The sequence below is a fragment of the Hypomesus nipponensis genome, chromosome 21, assembly GCF_054491055.1.
Source record: "Hypomesus nipponensis isolate SF chromosome 21, ASM5449105v1, whole genome shotgun sequence".
NCBI lineage: Eukaryota > Metazoa > Chordata > Actinopteri > Osmeriformes > Osmeridae > Hypomesus > Hypomesus nipponensis.
Window position 1 is genome coordinate 5,712,746 of NC_140381.1, and position 20,665 is coordinate 5,733,410.

A 20,665-nucleotide genomic window follows, 5' to 3' on the forward strand; every position below is an offset into this window, starting at 1 on the left:
ATTTATCTTTGGGTGGTGAATGGTCAATTACTGAAACGCCCATCTCGGTACCATTCCGGTATTGAAACATGGCGTGGTAGTGATCAACACATGTGAGTTTGGATACCAAATTGAGAAGTGGATTACAACAGTAAGGATTAACTGTATGTTAAAACGTTTTGCATTATTTTAAACGCGTATAATTTACAGAAATGTTGGAACCGTGTTTTGTTTCGGCTGTCTATTTCTCTCACTGAATGTTGTCTATTTGGAATGCAAGCTAGCTAATATGGCTATCTTTCTAGTTAGCTAGTCATCACACGTATGCAGATGTTTGAGAACGATACTGTAGTGTAGAGTATATTTTCAGTAACCTACACTACAGGCACCTTCTTAGTAGCTTGGAGCTGACTAACTTTGTGTTGCTGCAGATGTCTGGTTTTCAGTATTGAAAACTATTGAAAGAATGTTTGTCCATAAGGTCTTGTTTGTTATTTAGTCTGTTCACTTGTTTATCTACAACCTAACCAGACGTGCCTTTCGCTTGCAGCTAGCAGACACTTCCTAGTTGTTTGTCACCCGTTTCTTTTATCGACACAATATTGGATTTTCTTACGTTTTTATTTACAGACAATTTAATCAATATCAACTATGGCGTCATTGGATGAGGATTTCCCTCGTGGAGGGACGAGCAAGAAAGCAGAGACTAAAGCGAAACCCGTGAGACAGCACACTGAGGTGGACAACCTGTTCCAGACGCATGAACCAGCGGAAACAAAGAAAAGGAAGGGAGAGAAAAAGAACGACAGCAAGAATGTGGCCAAGAAGCAGAAAACGAGCAAAGAGGAGAGGTTGAAACTCAATGCAGCAGCCAAAGTCGAAATTTTACATCTGAAGGTAAGCTTAAACAATGCATCCTGTTTACTCGACTTGTTATGTTTCTGAATGATGCCCTTCTGCTATGCATGATCAATTCAAATCACAAAGCTCTCCAACAGAGAACTGACCCATCATGAAGCTCCTAACTTACCTGACTTGCGTGTTGTGTGCCTGTGATCAGAATCTGAAGGTGGGTACCTTGGTACTGGGGTGTATCAAGGAAGTGACAGACTTCGAGGTGTTGGTGAGCCTGCCCAGCGGCCTTATGGGATACCTGTCCATCTCCAACATCTCTGACTCCTACACCAAGATGGTCCGTGAGCAGCTGGACTCAGATGCCGAGGTAAGTCAGATGGCTGAGCGGTGAGTTAGTCGGGCTAGTAATCACAAGGATCGATTCCCTGCCGTGCCAAAATTACGTTGTGTCCTTGGGCAAGGCACTTCACCCTACTTACCTCGGGGGGAATGTCCCTGTACTTACTGTAAGTCGCTCTGGATAAGAGCGTCTGCTAAATGTAAATGTAAGAGATTGCTGTTCATGGAGGGTGTGTGTATACATTTGACGTTTCACTTTTACAAAAACATACAAACGTAGTATACTGTGGACGAGTGCAGCGGAGAGAACCGCACACACCTCATATTTGGCACAGGTTTGACCGCAGTGCCTGACGACGATATTTTTCTGGTCTTCCACAGGAGATCTTCTCCCTCCCCGACCTCTTCAGTCCAGGCATGCTGCTGAGGTGTTCTGTTGTCAGGCTGAACATCACCAAGAGAGGCACAGTCAGCATCCAGCTGTCCATCAACCCCAAGGAGGTCAACAAAGGCCTGACCACCAGCTCTCTGAGTGCTGGCATGGTGAGTCCGCTATCGACGTGTAGGCAAACAAGCCTTTTAGTGACACATTTGAGGGATGTGAATACAGGTGAGGGATCTGGACCATAAGGAAGGGTCGGGAAATCATGTTTTTGTGTCTTATTTCCGCAGATCCTGAGTGGTTGTGTGGATAGCGTTGAGGATCACGGGTACCTGGTTGACATTGGCGTCAGCGGAACCAAAGCCTTCTTGCCCAAGCAGGCGGCAACAGACCAGCCCATCCCAAAAGGTATCGCAAGCAAGCCAGGACTGGACTCACTGTTGTTGTGTACCTTGCGCCAGTGTCGCTGCCTGTGTTTATTGAAGGCCAGCTCTGTGTGGCGTTTGTGTCGCAGACATCTTTTCCTCTGGCGTTGCATTTACATTACATTTAGTCATTTAGCAGACGCTCTTATCCAGAGCGACTTACAGTAAGTACAGGGACATTCCCCCCCGAGGCAAGTAGGGTGAATTCCTTGCCCAGGGACACAACGTCATTTTGCACAGCCGGAATCGAACCGGCAACCCTCTGATTTAATAGCCCCGATTCCCTAACCGTTCAGCCATCTGACTCCACGTTGCAGAGCTGAAGGTGGGTCAGTGTGTGGTGTCCCTGCTGGAGGAGGTGAAGAACGACGGGCGTGTGATCCGTCTCTCCACCTGCCCGCGGTCCGTGGCTCAGTCCTATGCTGACACCAAACACGGCTGGACCCTCACCAACCTGCTACCTGGGCTCCTGGTCAAAGCCCAGATCAAAAAGGTACTTTGGTGACTACTATCTTGTCTGAGAACCAAAATGTATCATTTTGTTACAGCCACATTTACAGCATATGGGTATGCTGTAAATGTACATCTTTTTATTTTTAAAGAAAAGCATCTTCCAAGTCAACACATTACATTATATCTCCAAGTTGCCGCTAAGCTAATCTGGCGTGGCCTATGTTGATGTTCTCCCCGCGGTTCTTCTCCCAGGTGACCATTCACGGTCTCATCCTGGAGTTCCTTTCCTCCTTCTCAGGCATGGTGGACTTCATGCACATGGAGCCCTCGTGCAGCTACAGTGAGGGAGATGAGGTAAGGACCTCATCTTTACCTCGCGTCTTACTCTGTCACACCGAGGTTCATAGGTCATGGGTCATGAAAGCAATGCAACGTCAGTTATCATATCCATTCCGAAGTCAGACTTCAGTCAGCATATGTTGATGTCCTCCCAGGTGAAAGCCTGCTTGCTGTATTTGGAGCCCTCCTCACGCCTGCTGGGCCTGTCGCTGCGCGGCCACCTCCTGCAGCCAGAGGGCGACCTGGCGCAGGTGACCAGCGAGCGCATCGGAGAGGTGCTGGAGGGCTGCAAGATGACCTCGCTCCACCACTACTCTGGAGCCATACTGGAGCTCCCCGACAGCACCCAGGTCTTTGTGCATGTGAGTACCTGGAACTCCTGTCCCCCCCTGTACCAGCAACTGTAAAGCCTACAGGGACCTCCAGAGCTGTATGCTAGCATAAGCGTCCTCCATGGGTAACCGTTTGGTGGTGGTGTTTGTCTTCTCTGTGCTGTAGAGGAACCACATGAAGGAGCCCAAAGACCCCTTCAACATGAACAGGGTCATGGCCAAACCGGAACACACCTGCAGGATCATGGACTACAGCCCCATGGAGCAGATGCACTATGTCAGCCTGCGCATGTATGTATGAGAGAGGGAGAGGGAGTGAATGAGTTTGTCATGAATGGACAGGAAAGGTTTTTTTCCTTCCATCTTGTAACCTTGCGATCATTTCTACAGGAGTGTTATAAAAGCACCATTCTTCAGATACCACGACATCCATCCTGGACAAGTTGTGGAGGTTAGAAGAGAAAAATAAATAATAATAATCCAGAAGTTTCTATGAACGATAAAAACACTCACCAGCTTCTGTGCCATACGTCTGGTTCACATTCTTGGATAACTTGTTCCCTCACCCTCCTCCCATCCTCCTCTTCCTCCTCTTCCTCAGGGCACGGTGATAAACCTGAAGAACGGGATGACCGTGAAGTTGACCGAGCACATCCGGGGGATGGTCCCCAGGACGCACCTCTCTGACATCATCCTCAAAAACCCGGAGAAGAAATACACAGAGGGCATGAAGGTCAAATGTCGGGTGAGCGAGCGGCTCAACACTCACACTTCCGAGAATGGCACGAGTTCATCTCTCACTGGGGCTCCTGGTTCACGCTTTTCTCATCGGGAACGATATATTGCGCTAAATAGAGTCTGCTGTATATCTATCCATCTTCTCCTATTTTTGTCGTAACTCTTTTATCGTTTGTGTGTGTCTAGGTGTTGGCCGTGGATCCTCAGAGGAAGAGCCTGACCCTAACCAGGAAGAAGGCCCTGGTGGAGTCTTCCCTGCCGCTCTTCCTGACCTTCGCCGACGCTCGCCCCGGCCGCATCTCCCACGGACACATCATCTGCGTCAAGGACTATGGCTGCATCGTCCGTTTCTACGGCGACGTCAAGGGGCTGGTGCCCGTCCGCGAGCTCAGCACGGAGCCTGTCATCGTCCCGGAGAAGATGTTCTTTGTCGGTCAGGTAGGGAGACACAAAATGGCCGCCGCTAGGTAACAGTACTGGATTAGATGGAGCCATATTTCATGCCTTTTTTCAATATACTTTTACCAACACTTTGAATTACTGGCAGGTTCTGAGTGTGGGGGAGGAAGGGGGGGAACCATCAACATATTAATAATATACATATACTGCAAAGGTAGCTTTGACTTTCTTCCACTATGGTTTGGCATGCTTCAGCTGTTCTGCTGGTCTTGTGGTTGCGGCTGTGTGTCCAGGTGGTGAAGGCCAAGGTGCTGAACTGTGACTTGAAGGAGAAGTTGCTGTTGTCCTTCAAGGCCGTGGCAGGAGGGGACACCGAGGCGCCGCCCAAACCCCAGTTTGACTTTGAGATCGGGAAGGTAAGAGGGCGCCATCTTTCTCTCACACATCTCTCTCTCTCTCTCTACCCCCCCCCTCCCCGATGCCTCCTCTCACTCCCCCACAACAAACACCCTTTTTACAAGATCTGAAAACGAAATTCGTATTTTTCTCCTCAATCTTGAGAGCTTCTAAACGAATTTGTCCTGTCCCGTCCTCCCGTAGAAGGTGGAAGCGAGGCTGGTGGCCAAAGTCCTTGGGGCTCTGGAGGTGGCCATCCTCCCCGAGGAGATCCCGGCGCTGCTCCCCCTCAGCCACCTCTCCGACCACGTGTCCAACTGCCCCCTCCTGTTTGAGGCCCTGCAGGAGGGCGACACCATCTCCAACCTCGTCTGTGTCAACCACAACAAGCAGCACATCGTATCCTTCATGACTAGAACGCTGCAGACCATTTCTTTTTCTTTAAGACCACATGTATCCAATGGCATTGCAGAGGCAAGACAATAGGACCCGTTGGCTATGTCTCGTCTTTCCCCCCCAAAATAATATTTGCAAATGTGTTTTTTGGAGAGGTAAAAGTGATGTTGTAAATATACTTTAAGTTAGTACTATTAATATAAGTGATTATTTACTAATGACAAAATGTAAGTGTTTTATTAGTCTGGTTTTGGATTGGATTTTGTGGTCTGGCAAATGATACAGGACTGTTGTACACAACATGATACAGGACTGTTGTACACAACCTGATACAGGACTGTTGTACACAACATGATACAGGACTGTTGTACACAACATGATACAGGACTGTTGTACACAACATGATACAGGACTGTTGTACACAACATGATACAGGACTGTTGTACACAACATGATACAGGACTGTTGTACACAACATGATACAGGACTGTTGTACACAACATGATACAGGACTGTTGTACACAACATGATACAGGACTGTTGTACACGACTGTACAGTGTCAGGAAGCTCGTCTCCTCCTTAACCCTGCCGTGTCCAGACCCTGACCAAGAAGCCTGTGCTGAGGGCTGCCATGGAGGACGGGCCCGTCGCCAAGGAGTTCTCTGACGTCAAAGTGGGCATGCAGCTGATTGGCTGGATCAAGAACATCATGCCCTACGGCGTGTTTGTGGAGTTTCCCTGCGGACTGGTAGGCCTGGCACCCAAATCGGTGAGTAGTCATCGAAGAGGTCGTCGAGTAAGTTAGCGGAGAGGCGATGTTACCGATGTCCGATTCCTCCTGAACGCGAGCTGTGGTTCTTCCTCCACTGACCCGTCCTCCTCCTTCCATCCAGGCGATGAGCGACAAGTTCATCAGTGACACAACGGGGCCCTTCCAGCTGGGCCAGACGGTGGTGGCCAAGGTGACCAACCTGGACGAGGAGAAGGGCCGCTTCCTAGTCAGCCTCAAGGTGTCTGAGGTCATGGCCCCGGAGCGAGACGGCCAGGCCCGGCTGGTCCAGGGCCTGCTGGAGAGAAGGGCTGTGGCCGACATGATGGCCAACAAAGGTGTGTGTGTGTGTGTGTGTGTGTGTGTATGTTTGTGTGCAGAACTGAAGAGGGAACCAGACCATGTCGGGTGTTCGCAAAGGGGTGTGTGTGTGGGCGCCTCAGGCGTCTGGTTTCTGTCGCTGTTTATCGAGATTTCAGATTCTGTCAGCATCCTGCTGTAACTCGATAACAACAACAACAGATCCGATCTAATAGTCTGCGGCACGGCTTTTACTGCTCTTCATGACCCCCCCCTCCGTCTCCCCTCTTCTTCTCTCGCTCTCTCTCTCTCTCTTGGTGTCTCTCTTTTTACCAACCGTCTCTGGAGGAGGGGATCCCTCTCTGAATTGCCCCTCCCAAGGTTTCTTCCATTTTTTTCCTCCCATTGGGAGTTTTTCTGGGAGTTTTTCCCTTGTCTTCCTTGAGGGTTTAGTTTGTTTGAGGGGCAGTTCTATTGGCGTATGTGAATACAAATACATTTGATTTTTCCTTTTCCCCGTCTTCTCAGAGGACTCTGAGCTCCACCAGCAGCTGTCTGTAGTGACCCTGGGCCAGAGGCTGAGGCTGACCGTGGAGCAGGTGAAGGAGGACGAGAGCGTGAGCCTGCTGTGTGACGAGCTGAAGGGAGCCACCGTGCTGGCAACCAAACATCACAGCATGGGTGAGGACTCAAACCGCCCCTCCAACCCCTCACCCAGTCTGAATGTCGTGAAATGAAAATGTCAGCGGGCAACATATTCGCTCGGTTGTTTTCTCTTCTGGGAAGGTCTTTTTGCCATTTTGGTAAACTGTTCATTTTTGAGGGTTTTGTGAACTGCTTGGTGAATGAAAAGGTTTGTTTAGCGGTGACTTAAACAGTGTGTGTGTGTGTGTTCTAAGGTTTAAAGGTGTCTCCTGGACAGAAGGTGAATGCTGTGGTCCTCCATGTTGACCCCTTGAGCACCCAGGTCCATGTCTCCCTGCTGCCTAAGCTAGTGGCAAAGAGGAAATCGGTAAGTGTCGACCATTGGTCAATTTGTCCTGCTTGATCTGATTGGATAGATGTGTAGGTGTGTGATGGAACTGATGTTGAGGTTTGAGAAATGCTTGTTATATTCAAACAAACTTTCTACCAGGGGAAAATATATATATATATATATATATAAAGTATGAAAATGTTGATACTTTCTATATGGTTATAAAATTACAACCGTTAATCTTTTTCCCTTCGTAATTCTGTAGGTCGAAGAGGGGGCCAAGTACACCGCCCGGGTGCAGCATGCCGACAAGGACTTTGCCGTCATCTCGTTGGGCGACACGGCCCAGCTGACCGTCGTCCAGACGACCAACAACCTCAACGACTCGTTCCGCTTCGAGACGGAGAAGCTGCTCCCGGGCCGCTTCCTGGCGGTCAGCGTGACGGACCCCAGCTGCGAGGACCTGGAAGGGCTCCCCCTGGTCGAGTGGGACTCCAAAGTCCAGCGCGGGGCGGCGGCGGACGCCGACCAGGCGGGGCCGTCGGCGCGGAGGACCGGGCGCCACCGCTACGGCGACCTGGTGAAGGGCAAGGTGAAGGCGGTGAGGCCCACGAGCGTGCAGGTGGAGCTGGAGGGCGGGGCCACGGGGAGCGTGCACGTGTCGGAGGTGCAGGACGGGGCGTGCCTGGGGACCTTCCCCACGTCCGCCGTGAAGCTCGGCAGCGAGGTCACGGCCAGGGTCATAGGAGGGCGGGAGGCCTGTAGTCACAGGTCAGCACCCAAGCGCCACGTGTGTTTATGTAACTACTACTGCAGGGGAGGAGTTGTGTCATCATGAATGAACAATTTTCTTTTTTTGTGTTTAAAAACAAAACAACATTTAGGTACCTTCCATTCAGCCACCCCAAGTTCAACTATTTCATTCCTGAGCTCAGTCTTTTGCCAAGGTAAGTGGGGAGGAAGGGAGGGAGTGGGGGGGGGGAGGGGGGGGGCAGGGGATTGACCCCCCCAATGTCAGTGCTGGATCATTTTTTCTGTAACATGACCCTCTGTGGTTCCAGTAAGCTACAGGAGGACGTGGTTCTGGAGCCGGTCAAGCTCAGCCTGAAGGAAGAGCTCATGACCTACCAGGTCGGCCAGAAGGTCACATGCTTTGTGTCAAAGGTACGTTTGGAAGCGTGCAACGGCACTGAAGAGTTTGAGACATGTTTGTGATTTAAATTGACTCCCTGTCTAATGAGTGTGTGTGCGTGTGTCTCTACAGTACTACCCAGAGAAGAAGTGTTTGGAGGTGACCATCAGTCCCTCTGTAACAGGAACTGTTGATATACTTTCCATGGTCACTGATCCTAAAGTAAGTTAACATGTGTCAATTTCCATGATAAAAATAAATATATAATATACATATACACACTAAATATGAATGTCAGTATTCCCACAAGACATTTTCTCACCTTTTTTAGGATTTGAAACATCCCGAGAAGCTGTACAAACTGGGCCAGGCAGTCGGTGCCAAAGTGGTCGAAGTCAGTTTGAAACCTCTGCGTCTCTCCCTCACTCTGACTGGTGAGCGACCCCCCCCCCCCCCCCTCTCTCACACACACACACACACACACCCACTCGGCTTTGCTGTGTCATCCTAACGGCATGGATCATCCCCAGAGTGTTCCAGGCTCGGTCGCAGCTCCAGGCTCTTTAACTCGACCCTCTAACCCTCAGACGTGCCCAAGCTGGAGAAGGGCAGCGTTACCATGGGGATCGTGCAGAGCGTCCAGCCCCAAGTGGGCGTGTGCGTCAGGCTGCCTCTGGGCGCCAGGGGAACCGTCGCCGAGGTGGACCTGCTGGACTCGTACAAGCGCGACCCGCTCCAGTCCTTCAGCAAAGACCAGCTGGTCAGGTGAGTGGGCCGCTTCAGGCCTAGGCTAAAGGTGTACGGCCACGTGACAAACCAGGTTAGCGGAGGCCGGACACTGGATGAACAACTTGTTTTAACGCCAGCTTTGCCCTTTGATTACCTGTACTAAAGTCCTAATGAAGTTGAATGTTTGTGTTCTCTCTCTGTCTCTCTCTTTGTCTTTCTCTCTGTCTCTCTCTGTCTCGCTCTCTCCAGGTGTTGTGTTCTCGGTGAGAAAAGCGGTCACTGGCAGCTCTCTCTCCGGCCCTCGAGGTGTGACCCTCTGCCTCTCTTCCCCCCCCCAACCAGTGTTCTATACACATTCAGTACACATACACATCGTCTGCACCACGCGTCGGGCGTGCTCGACCCATGCGCCCTGTTGCCTGTATTCAGCTTCTGTTGCTGTGTGCAGGTTGTGCCCAGACAAGCCCTCCGTGGTGAAGGACCCGGAGGTGCGCTCTGCGGGGGACCTGAAACCGGGCCAGATCCTCCGAGGCTACGTCAAGTCTGTGGGCGAACATGGAGTCTTCATCAGGTACATAAACAGCACGCCCCTGCGGGCTCCAAGGGTTGCACGTCTTACACGTTTATGCACTCAAAGGACGTTTTGTTTTCCCCCGAGTTCATAAGTAGACGCTGTCATCAGCCAAGGCAGAATTCCGCACCATCATCCGTCTCCTTATCCGAAAAAGGCATAGTTCAGTGACTTTGTCACCTGACAAGAAACATCCTGCTGACCTGCGAGAGGGGTTGTGTTCTGTCCCAGGTTGTCCACAAACATCACCGGAAGAGCCCAGTTTCAGCACGCCACCAAGTACTTCAGCAGCCCCGCCGTGTTCGCCAAGCACGTCCCTGTGAACACCCTGCTCACCACCAAGGTCCTCCGGTAAGGAGCCCAATGACGCCATGAGTCAGAGCGGTCCAATTCTGCGTGTTCCTTCCTTACAGGAGCTTCAGGTCAAACGTGATCCAAGTCCTTTCCATTTCCAAACGTCTGACTTGGACATTCCCCCTACTTCCCCCCCCTCCGCTCCAGTGTTGACACACAGAATGAGCAGGTGGACCTGTCCCTGCTATCAGACGACACCGGGAAAGCAGACCTGCTCCCAGAGTCCCTTGGGCTGCCGCTGAGGCTGCTGGGAGAGCAGAAGGAGAAGTACGACGCCAAGAGGAAGCGCAAGTCTTCCGAGAACCAGCCGGTCAGTCGTCTGTCCTCCCTCCCCCTTCCTCAAGTCAACCCTCTCTTCATCAGAGTCTATTTCTCTCTGCAGAGGGATAATAAAGAGCCAGGAAGATGTCAAAGCAGATGTGTCATGGTGTGCGGTATTGCTGATTGTTGTGTCCTAGGAGGCGGTAGAGAAACCGGCGAAGAAGAAGAAAGGAAGGAAGGAGAAGACGGAGGACATTGACAGTGGAGTGGAGGTGTATTTCCGAGAGGAGGAGGATGGGGAGGTGGGGGTGGAGGAGAAATCGAACCCTCCAGAGGTTAGCCACTGCACTCGCATGCTGACAGCAATCAGTCGTTTCTAATTAGCGTCCTGGTATCTTGTTTTGTTGACTGAATAATCGACCCGGTACTCATTATTGCTGCTTTTTTTTTTTCTCGCACGCCATCTTGTCAATCTCTTTCCTTCCATCCCTTCCCCGTCAACCTCCTTGACCCTCCCTCCCTCGCCGTTCTCTCTCTTTCCCTCCCTTCCCATCCGCTCTCCCTCCCTCCCCATCCTCTCTCCCTCCCTCCCCATCCTCTCCCTCCCTCCCCATCCTCTCTTTCTCTCCCTCCCCATCCTCTCCCTCCCTCCCTCCCTCCCTTCCCATCCTCTCCCTCCCTCCCTCCCCATCCTCTCTTTCTCTCCCTCTCCCTCCCTCCCCATCCTCTCCCTCCCTCCCCATCCTCTCCCTCCCTCCCCATCCTCTCTTTCTCTCCCTCCCTCCCCATCCTCTCTCTCTCCCTCCCCATCCTCTCTATCCCTCCCTCCCTCTCCATCCTCTCTTTCTCTCCCTCCAGCAGGGTAAGCCAGCAGCGGCCCCAGCCAGGCTGCAGGTGTCGGGGGGCTTCTCCTGGGACGCTGCCCTCAGCACCCTGAAGCCCGCCTCGGCCACCCCAGAGGTGGACGACTCCAGCGAGGGCGAGGGAGAGGAGGAACAGGGCCAGGTAACCACCCGCACTGCCCGGAGCCCCTCCGAGGGTCCTCCCTTTTCCTCTCTCGGAACACGGCTAGTGCCCTCACCCCTGTGTCCCCTCCCCTTAACCCTGTGTCCTCTCTCTCTCCGACCGCGTTGGCCATCTCTCCCCTTTCTAACCCCCCCCCCCCCCCTGCAGCGCCAGAAGAAGACTCGCCACGAACGACACGCGGAGAAGCGCCAGGTGGAGAAGGCCCTGTCGGAGCGGGAGGCGGAGCTGATGGACCCGGCCCTGAGGCCCCAGGACGCGGGCAGCTTCGAGCGCCTGCTGCTCGCCTCGCCCGACAGCTCGCTGCTCTGGCTGCAGTACATGGCCTTCCACCTGCAGGCCACCCAGATCGAGCAGGCCCGGGCCGTGGCCGAGAGGGCCCTCAAGACCATCTCCTTCAGGTAGCGGTGTTAGCGTGTTAGCGTGCGAGCTAGTGTTTCTCCGTGCGTTTACACCCGGTGTCTGTACACGTGTCTAAGCCGTGTGTGTGTCCCCTTCCCCCAGGGAGGAGCAGGAGAAGCTCAACGTGTGGGTGGCCCTGCTGAACCTGGAGAACCTGTACGGCAGCGAGGAGAGCTTGAAGAAGGCGTTTGAGCAGGCGCTGCAGTTCTGCGAGCCCATGCCTGTCTACCAGCAGCTGGCAGACATCTACGCCAAGTCTGGCAAGACCAAGGTACGACCTGCAGCCCCTCCCCCCCCCCCCCCCCCATCTGCCATGGGCTTTCAAAATGGAGGACATCCTAATCCGGGGTTACACCCATTGGCTTTAGTTTACACTTTTGAGGGAAACGTTTGGATGAATTCCCGTGTTCCGTGTTTAGGAAGCGGAGAACCTTTACAAGAAGATCGTGAAGCGTTTCCGCCAGGAGAAGGCGGTGTGGCTAAGCTACGCCTCCTTCCTGCTGCAGCAGGGCCAGAGCGATGCCTGCAGCGCTCTCCTGCAGAGGGCGCTCAACAGCCTGCCCACCAAAGAGAGTAAGCCACCTCGCTTGCTGGGCCGCATGGCTCCTGTTTCAACACTCATAAACGCATCCCAAAAGGAGAGGAGTTATATGAATGCGATATCCCAAAACAAGGGGCTTATCTACAGAAGCCATATAGCCTTGCACACCCACCATTTGTTTTTTGAAACGTTCGATTGGGTTCGTATTCATTTCCTGTTTGGAACCCCGCCCCCCTCTTCCTCGTCTCCAGATGTGGACGTGATTGCCAAGTTTGCCCAGCTGGAGTTCCGGTACGGCGACGTGGAGAAAGGCAAGGTGATGCTGGACAAGGTGCTGAGCAGCTACCCCAAGCGCACGGACCTGTGGTCCGTCTTCATCGACCTCATGGTCAAGCACGGTTCCCAGAAAGAAATCAGGTGAGCAGAACACACTGCCTGTGAGCTGGAGTTGGAGTCACCAGTGCAGGAAATGGGGAAAATATGTAACATTTATATAATACTTGGTGTTTTATTTTATTTGTATGCATCTGCTGGTGTATTTGATTGAATCTCAGCTCCACTGAATATTACGATCTTTAAAAACGTATACAAGTTCCCTTCCGCACGTTAACCTTATTAACGTGTAAACATTCAGCAGCTGGAAGTCTCACGGCCATTTGTCAGCTGATAACAAGCCAACACATTCACCACTCTACAGTGCTCTATAAAGGGATCTGTGCGCTCTGTCTTTCTCTGTCTCTCTCTGTCTCTCTCTTGTCTCTGTCTCTGTCTCTCTCTCTCTCTCTCTCTGTCTCTCTCTCTCTGTCTGTCTCTCTCTCTCTGTCTGTCTCTCTCTGTCTCAGGGCTCTCTTTGACCGGGTGATCCACCTGAGTGTAGCAGTGAAGAGGATCAAGTTCTTCTTCAAGCGCTACCTGGAGTACGAGAAGAAGAACGGCACCCCTGAGAGCATCCAGGCCGTCAAGGAGAAGGCCCTGGAGTACGTGGAGAACAAGGCTACACAGGCGGCTAGTTAAAGACACACACACACACACCGTATCCAACGTTACCAAACAGACTTTCTTGTAAAGCCTCATGTCTTGAGTCACAACATATTTTTCATTGAGAAATTGTTTGCGCTATTGCAGGAGGGAAGTGTGCCGTAATAAGGAAATATGAATTAATAAGAATGTTAATAATCTAGTGTGGGGGTATTTTTACAGTCTCATACTTTCTTGGGCCTTTGTCAACTGTGTGGCATTTTAATCTATTTTGAATGACTAGAATAAGCAGTATGGGTGTCTGTGTAGCTATTATTGTATGGATGAATTAAAAAACATGATTGACTTGACTGAATGACATCTGTGAAGTATTATATAACATTGATTACTGTTTGGTTGTCGATGGTTACGAATTGAAATGATTTTCCCTAAGATGCATGTCCAGTACAATACATTACATTTTATTTAAAAGCAACAAACGATACAAAATGACAATATAGGGTCACATTACACACATACAGGCAAGACTAGCTTTTCTATCAGTCTTAGAACGAGTGAACCTGGACATACATAGTACATAACTGTCTACATCAGAACTGTATGGCCTACTGAACTGATCTGTTGTATTAGCTAGCCATATGTTTAAATTCCCCTTTAGTATAGCATTACACAGGTTGGCAGCATTACTGGATATTAATCAGACCTAGGTCAAATACGTGGATGAAATGATTGGAAAGGTTTGGGGTGTGCTTGATTCCACTCTTGTGTTTTTGGGATACAGTAGCATCGGTTTCATTGTACGGCGTAACGTATCGAGCACACCCCAAGTATTAGTCCCAGGTCTGATGTGTGGCACAAGGTTAATATCATTATGATGTGAGATGCTTTGTGCTGGCTGTATTGTTACACCCCTGAGATATTAGAGGTATCCACACCGATCCTGACCAATGACCTACTAACAACGCCTGGCATGTCGATTGTGATTGGCGGTCTCCTGTCCGTGCCATAACCAGTCGTCCAATGACAGGGAAAGGGGAGGAGAAACTGGATATTCTAAAGTGGCTCCCTTTCCTAAGTCACATCTCACTAATCTTGGGGGACTAGACTATTGGAGGTCCTTTTTCCCCAAATTTGACACATGGTACCCCTATTCCTCTTGACTAGCTTGACTGCTTCTAACTGACCATAGAAAACCTAGACAGGTATCTTCAACGTATCAAAACGTAGCTATATCGCCCAGCTATATCGCTAATACACAGAAGAGCCACAAGGAAGCCACTTACGAATACAATCAACCCTCAAGTGAGATGTCCATAAGATGACCACCACCATCATTATCATCATCATCATCGTCCTCTGTGTGTATAGATGTGTGTGTCTTCAGGGGGGGTCCCCTGGTCCTCCTGGACCCCATCACACCTCCTCAGGGTCCAGGGGCCCCTCTGCCCCCTGGGGGGTGTCAGTGTGGAGCCGGAGGATGGGCTTGTTACACATGGGGCACACGCTCCGGATCTCCAGCCACTTCAACAGGCACCTGCACGGACAGACAGAGACAGACAGACAGACAGACAGACAGACAGACAGACAGACAGGCAGGCAGGCAGGCAGGCAGGCAGGCAGACAGGAGGACGTGAATGAGGACCACTTGTTGTAGTGAGGGAAAGGTTGACCTGACTGACCTCCGTGCTTACTTGTGTTTCTCTTCAACCAAGGTAGGTTCTAGAATGTGATCACAGAATGTGAAGGTGACATTGAGAACAATTGTGGGGGGGGTGTTTTTATCCGATGTCATTTTACTGTTTTACTACACGACTCTCAGGGCTTGCGCTGATTTGAACTGTAAAGTGAAACAGGACGTGAGTAAACACGATCCTGCTGAGTCATTATGGCTTAATGTGCTGCTGCCTCGCTGAATAAAGCTCTGTATAGGCTAGAGGCTGTGATCCTTTAGGCCTTGCTGATTGTTCAGGAAATGTTTGTGTACAATTAGAGCTAAGTTCCCTTCCGCACTAGGTCTCATGGCGAGACAGAATGCTGAGTCTGTACTCACTTCTTGTGAAATGCGTGTGAGCATGGGCACACTCCTAGCTCATCTCGAGTCCGGAACTCCTCCAAGCAAACCGCACAGGTTTGCTGTAAGGCCAGAGAAGAGGAGATCATTAGTGTGTGTGTTATTGTATGTATGTGTGTGTGTGTGTGTGTGTGTCAGTTCCCTCTGAAAGGAGAAAACTGTCTGAGTCAAGCACCTCTCTACGTTCAATCAATCATGAAGCAACGGCATGTTACGTCAAGCATGCCGTCACGACCTTGGGCCTTCAAATGTACGTGTGCCAACACAAAACAGATTTATAAAATGAAGATTTTTTTTTAAAGAAATCTGTGTAGTTCCAAACAAAGTTTAACTAAATGACGACTTACCCCAAGAAGGCTGAGCTTCTTCCCTGCCCCTTTCAATACCACCTACAGGGGGGGGGGGGGGGCAGAGAGAGGGAAAGATGTTTCAACATGTAAAGGATCCATTGAAGTGTCATCACCATGCCAAGTCAAGCCCATATGACATCGTCATGCTGGCTCCAAAACTAAATAAAGATTCCAAGAAGACCTGGGACACAAGTAGACTCTTGTTCACATGTCGATAGACATTTTAACTCGGTTAAAAGTCCTCTACTGTCCACTGGACTAACAGGGTGTGTCAGGACCTCATTTAAGATGCCGCTCGGAGTCGAGGGCATTTCGTATTGGAATATGAGCTGTCTGTGTTACACATGCGTTTAACGAACACAGGTCATGTAGTCTCAAGGTCATCTATAAAAGGTTGGCATTCGGTTTCACACATGGTGAGGGGTGTGACGTGCTCGTCAGAGTCCAGTGTAGCATGTGCCCCTATGTTGACAGAGTGCTGCTGTACCTCGTTGTAGCTGAACTGCTCCCTTGTGCCTTGTTGTTTCAACCTGGAAGACAGAGAAAGACAGAAAATGAGGAGAAAAATGCAAAGTCACGACCAAGTTCTGTTTTTTTTTTTTTGTTTTTTTTTTACTGTACGGTGTTGTCATGCCATGGGACGACATTTTCAAATCTCGTTTTTTAGTTTTTACGGTAAGCTGATTGCTGGAATATGATGACGTAGCTGTAATGATCTACTGTATTTACTGAAGACAGTTCGGTATGCCTGTCTGTTCAAAAGTAGCTACACCATCAGGCAACAGGAGAGCAATGCCTTGGGAATTGACTCACCCATCCTGTTTTTCCACAACCAGCAACAATTACAAAAATGTGATTTGAAAATACATTTATTTATTTATTGCAGCCTCAGCACGTTAAGTAGGCCATTATGAGGTTGGCTAGTGTGCATCGACCCAGGAAAATAAAGGTACATCATTACTCTATAATGCCAGAATTCTAACCCACTTTGTATAGTGTATGATAAACTGCACGGTAATGAAACTGCAATTTTTAAGTTCAATATAACTTTTTCTGTCTTTGTCAGGATCGATATCCACTTACCTGAACAGGTAGCAGCAGAACAGGAGGCTGAGCATAAAGACAAAAAGACCTATGCCCAGAACGATGATGTAGACGTTCAGGGGGAGGTGATAAATGTCGGACGTCATGGCGCAGTATCTCTCAGAGCGCTGGAGACCTAGACCACACAGGCATCCTGGGTAGAAGGAAGTAGAGGGCAGGAGGGATGCCATTTAAAGTGTGGGCCATAGACATTTTGTAGTTTTAGTTGTCCTGTAGGGGTGAAGGAAAAATGAAGGCAGCAAAGGACACAATTTAGAATGGCAACATTGACATATTCATCACCAGCTGAAGTTTTCCTGATGTCGTGAAGTGCTCTTCTGCTTATTTCCCTATTTTAAGAAGGAAGTTCCTATTTTCACTTATTCTGTGGGTGTTTCACCTCAGTTCCCTTTATCAAACCATGTGGACTAAGTCAGTACTTTTATCACTGTCCAACACCTTGCTTCTCATAAGGGTTTTAAAATGTTTGTCTCGTGGAAATATTTTCCCTTATATGGAAGAAATAGCCATCCGATTCTGAATTCATAGCAGTAGCATAACATATTCAGTTCAAGCCCACACTCAGAGCTACAAACACAGATTTATTCCAGGCCCTGTGCCCATGAAGGCCTTTGTATCGACCAAAAAACATCAGGCAAATATTTGGTGAGGAAACGTCTGGCATTTGGTCGGAATTCCACCTATAGTTCTGTTGCTCTTTAATCTGGTCCAGACCAGACTTTAGTTCGGGGGACTAGGGGCAGAGGTTGTAGTTGGGTTATGGCTAGAGGGCTGGCAAAATGACTGAAGAATGGGTTGGAGGTTGGAACTAGAGGCTGGGGTTAATGGAGTGTGGAGCAGGGGCTATGGCTGGAGGCTGGGGCAAGCAGGAGGTTAGGGTTAGGGGCTGGCTATAGAGACTCGGTTGAGGGCTAGAGGCTGGGGCTAGCGGGGGATGAAGCCTGGCGTTAAGGCTGGTGGCTGGGGGTTGGCGGAGGCCGGGGCTGGGTTTGGTGGAGCAGGAGGGCGGTGGGTGGGGGACGGAGTCTAATCGTCTGTGAACAAGACAAACACAGAGAGCCATAGAACCACTTCCGCCACCCCACCATCTGTTCCACAGACTCCACAGAGGTGACTCCTGTGTGTATACAGGGTTGGGGAGGAGGGTAACTGTGTGCGTGTGCGCGGTGTGTCTGTCATCGGTTGGACTCTATTCATCAGCAGACACTCTGGGGACGGGAAGCACCATTTGGCGAGACAAAGATACAGGAACCCCCACTTCCATATGCCCCCATGTGCTCTTATTAATTTGCACCACGGATGCCCTTTGCCAGCCTCTAATGTCAATGGGACTCTTCTTTAGAGTGACTGAATGGGTACAGCTTGCACACTGTGGGGGGTATGGTTTAGATAATTTGACATGGGGGATGGGGGAAGAGAGGAGTGTGTTGGAAGGGCGGGGGGAGCAAGGGGGTTGGTGGGTGGTGGGGCTCTTAGAACTGATTAAAACTGTTGCTGTACGTGTTGTGTAGTTGACATTATAGCACCAACATAGATCTTCTTGTCTTCAGGCAAATAATAATTATGTTTTTTCGCTTGCTTGAAATTGGCTCTGGTTCTGTGGTGTGGAGTTACAACACACTTGGTTAAATGCTAGTTTGTTATGGTTGTTCTGTATGATAAACGTGACCTTTAGAAATCCATCTAATTTCAAGTGCCAGTCCCCCTTTCCTTAACCAGCATCTTAGCATATAACTTAGCATATTTCTAAAGTGCATCTGTTTGCTCAAACTCAGTTAGTCATAGCTGAGTGTTGCAGTTGTATGTACAGCTAGTTAGCAAAAGCTAGCATACAAGCAATGCATTTTATGGTAAGTCTTTGGCAGAGGGTGTAAAAATCTACTTACCGTTACACCATTGGAATGGTTGCATGAAATTTGACTCCCAGGGCAGCACCAGTAAACTCAGGCCCTGTTAAAAGAGCAGGGGACCTGGGCACGAGCCAAGATTGCTGCCTGGAACTTCTCTGGAGCCCTGGAGCCTGGATCTCTGGAGCTCCAAGCCCAAAACAAGTCACTTGGCCCGGGCTAGAGGAGACTCCACGCTAAGGGTGTAAAAGCTTGTCCAACGACAAAACATGAAGATTGCAGATTTTTTCTCCCTCAAATCCTTGAGCTGTGCAGGTTTGTCAGCTCAGCAGTCCGTGTGCAGCATTCCCCAATCTGGATTAGATCAACCCCCCTGCCCGGGTTCAGATTGGGAGATTTGGGACTGGGATTGGGACTGGGATTGCAGACCTTATGTGCTCCTGCCTCTTAGTGATAATGATGACATCACCATTGTGAACACTGTCAAAACAAAGAAACACATCTCGTTGATTCTCTTTCACTCAGTATGTGCTGTACTCCATTTTTTGTGATGTCATCATTCACAAATTCGGTAGGACATGAGTTGATTTTGATCACATTTAAACCAGCAATATATTTTTTCTAGCAAAGAGTAACACTTACACTTATTTCAAAATGGACCCTTGGGTTCACTTGCTGTCCGGTACCGAACCTTTAACACTTCAGATCAATGACATCCAACAGTCCGAACGACAGAGTCCTCTTAGTCCAATGAGGGTAATTTGCAGGCATTAGTCACTTGCTTTGTCCTCCTCCAAAGCCTCTTTTTAACCAAGGATTTTCACAAGCCTCATCCCTCTTTCCTTTCCTCTTTCGCCCCCTCCTCCTCTTCCTCCAATCTTTCTGATCTTCCGAGGGGTATTCCTCATTCAATGAGATGTCCTCAGAACCTGAAGCAGCTCAGACGAAAACAGTCCCCAAGATGGGCTTGGTATTTTGTTCGTGCATGTGTTTATATGTGTGTGTGTGTGTGTGTGTGTGCCAGTTTGTGTGTGCACGTAGGTGGGGGGGAGGGAGTTCCTTCTCTCCCTCTAACCATCTGCTGCTTCAATTGAGAAAAATCTGAAACAAAAGGCTATGTCTGCCAGTCAGTGCTGTGTGTGTGTGTGTGTGTGTGTGTATGTGTGTGTGTCAGTCAGCGCGTGTGTTGTGGTCAGGGTTCTCCCACCTTCAGCTGGCTTTGTTATGGCAGACTTCCCTTCTCTTTCCTCTTAATCCATAATGGTGTCCAGAGACTCTTGTCTACCAGCGGTTGCTATTCCCCTGCTCTCTCTTCCTCTCTCTCTCTCTCTCTCTCTCTCTCTCTCTCTCTCTCTCTCTCTCTCTCTCTCTCTCTCTCTCTCTCTGTCTCTCTCTCTCTCTCTCTCTCTCTCTCTCTCTCTCTGCCCTCCTCTGCTCTTCTTTCCTCAGCTCTCCGTTTGTAAACAGATCCTTGCTCATGTGACCATTCATTTGCCTCGCAACTCTCCTCTGCCTCCTCCCCTTGCCTCTTCTCTCTGCCCTCCCTCTCTGCCTCCATCCTCCAATCTCTCGCTCGTTCCCTCCCTCCCCCGAAGAGACGACAGCAGGGATAGGCGGGAGAAAGGCAGAGGGGACAGACTTTGACGTCTGCTACGGTGTGTGTGTGTGAGCGTGTGTGTTGTGTGTGTGCCCAATGTATGGTGCTTTCGCCATGCATGTGTATTTGTTACTGCCGTGTTACTGTGTGTGTATGTGTTGGTGAACATTTCATCAAGGTCCAGGTCAGTCACATGTGCAATGCCGCTGCCGACAAACAGTCAAAACAAAGCCAGCAGGATGAAGTGGAGGCCGGTCCTGTGAGTCAAAACAAGTGCTGTCTCACAGGCTTGGCTGCAGCGCTGCTCTGCAGAGCTCAGGCAGAAGGGAGCTTTGTCAGATATAAAGCCTGATTATATTTCAGCTCTGCGTCTTTTGATCTATATATAAACATGTCGCCCATTGTGCGGTAAAAGATTGCACCCGGCCACAGAAGAGAGAGGGTGAGAGAGAAAGAGACAGAGAGTGAGAGAGAGAGAAGAGAGAGAGAGAGAGAGATAGAGAGAGAGAGAGACAGAGAGAGAGAGAGAGAGAGAGAGAGAGAGGGGGAGGTAGAGAGGAAGAGAGGAAGAGAGAGAGAGGGAGGAAGAGAGGTAGACAGTGACACAGGATGTGATTTAGACAGAG

The 20,665-nt window shown here is 50.0% G+C and overlaps 2 protein-coding genes across 7 annotated transcripts; one reads left to right on the top strand and one right to left on the bottom strand.

Moving 5' to 3' along the window:
• The first annotated feature begins 38 nt into the window (after positions 1-38).
• On the top strand, positions 39-13,420 carry pdcd11 (programmed cell death 11). 3 transcript variants are annotated; one of them, XM_084684835.1, is made up of 35 exons: positions 39-143; positions 610-876; positions 1,040-1,201; positions 1,555-1,716; positions 1,846-1,963; positions 2,298-2,473; positions 2,686-2,787; positions 2,928-3,134; positions 3,271-3,395; positions 3,495-3,555; positions 3,706-3,849; positions 4,029-4,280; positions 4,535-4,657; positions 4,842-5,036; positions 5,633-5,803; positions 5,928-6,141; positions 6,632-6,784; positions 7,003-7,115; positions 7,345-7,850; positions 7,964-8,026; positions 8,141-8,243; positions 8,344-8,433; positions 8,543-8,645; positions 8,799-8,976; positions 9,190-9,246; positions 9,389-9,511; positions 9,743-9,862; positions 10,013-10,175; positions 10,324-10,461; positions 10,985-11,131; positions 11,300-11,550; positions 11,654-11,822; positions 11,971-12,124; positions 12,344-12,509; positions 12,935-13,420. In XM_084684835.1, the coding sequence occupies exons 2-35, from the start codon at positions 631-633 to the stop codon at positions 13,104-13,106; spliced, it is 5,427 nt and encodes a 1,808-aa protein (XP_084540961.1). In that variant the 5' UTR covers positions 39-143; positions 610-630; the 3' UTR covers positions 13,107-13,420. The 3 variants fall into 3 exon arrangements, with proteins under 3 accessions (XP_084540961.1, XP_084540963.1, XP_084540962.1); XM_084684837.1 differs by having other exon boundaries at positions 10,988-11,131; XM_084684836.1 differs by having other exon boundaries at positions 56-130.
• A 90-nt stretch (positions 13,421-13,510) lies between these two features.
• On the bottom strand, positions 13,511-19,903 carry LOC146237600 (RING finger protein 122). 4 transcript variants are annotated; one of them, XM_084684842.1, is made up of 8 exons: positions 19,085-19,903; positions 18,482-18,922; positions 16,575-16,805; positions 15,979-16,021; positions 15,489-15,530; positions 15,121-15,203; positions 14,762-14,789; positions 13,511-14,604 (listed from the first exon to the last, which is right to left on the bottom strand). In XM_084684842.1, the coding sequence occupies exons 3-7, from the start codon at positions 16,763-16,765 to the stop codon at positions 14,774-14,776; spliced, it is 375 nt and encodes a 124-aa protein (XP_084540968.1). In that variant the 5' UTR covers positions 16,766-16,805; positions 18,482-18,922; positions 19,085-19,903; the 3' UTR covers positions 13,511-14,604; positions 14,762-14,773. The 4 variants fall into 4 exon arrangements, with proteins under 4 accessions (XP_084540968.1, XP_084540967.1, XP_084540966.1 ...); XM_084684841.1 differs by having other exon boundaries at positions 13,511-14,789; XM_084684840.1 differs by lacking the exon at positions 14,762-14,789 and having other exon boundaries at positions 16,575-16,728; positions 19,085-19,889.
• Positions 19,904-20,665: the final 762 nt, after the last annotated feature.

Coding starts and splice junctions, on each gene's coding strand:
- pdcd11 (XM_084684835.1), top strand. CDS start 631: ATGGCGTCATTGGATGAGGATTTCCCTCGTGGAGGGACGAGCAAGAAA. Junction 7,116..7,344: donor TAGTGGCAAAGAGGAAATCG/GTAAGTGTCGAC, acceptor GTAATTCTGTAG/GTCGAAGAGGGGGCCAAGTA. Junction 9,247..9,388: donor CTCTCTCTCCGGCCCTCGAG/GTGTGACCCTCT, acceptor TGCTGTGTGCAG/GTTGTGCCCAGACAAGCCCT.
- LOC146237600 (XM_084684839.1), bottom strand. CDS start 16,765: ATGGCATCCCTCCTGCCCTCTACTTCCTTCTACCCAGGATGCCTGTGT. Junction 15,531..15,978: donor AGCAGTTCAGCTACAACGAG/GTACAGCAGCAC, acceptor CCCCCCCTGTAG/GTGGTATTGAAAGGGGCAGG. Junction 15,204..15,488: donor AGAAGCTCAGCCTTCTTGGG/GTAAGTCGTCAT, acceptor CTGGCCTTACAG/CAAACCTGTGCGGTTTGCTT.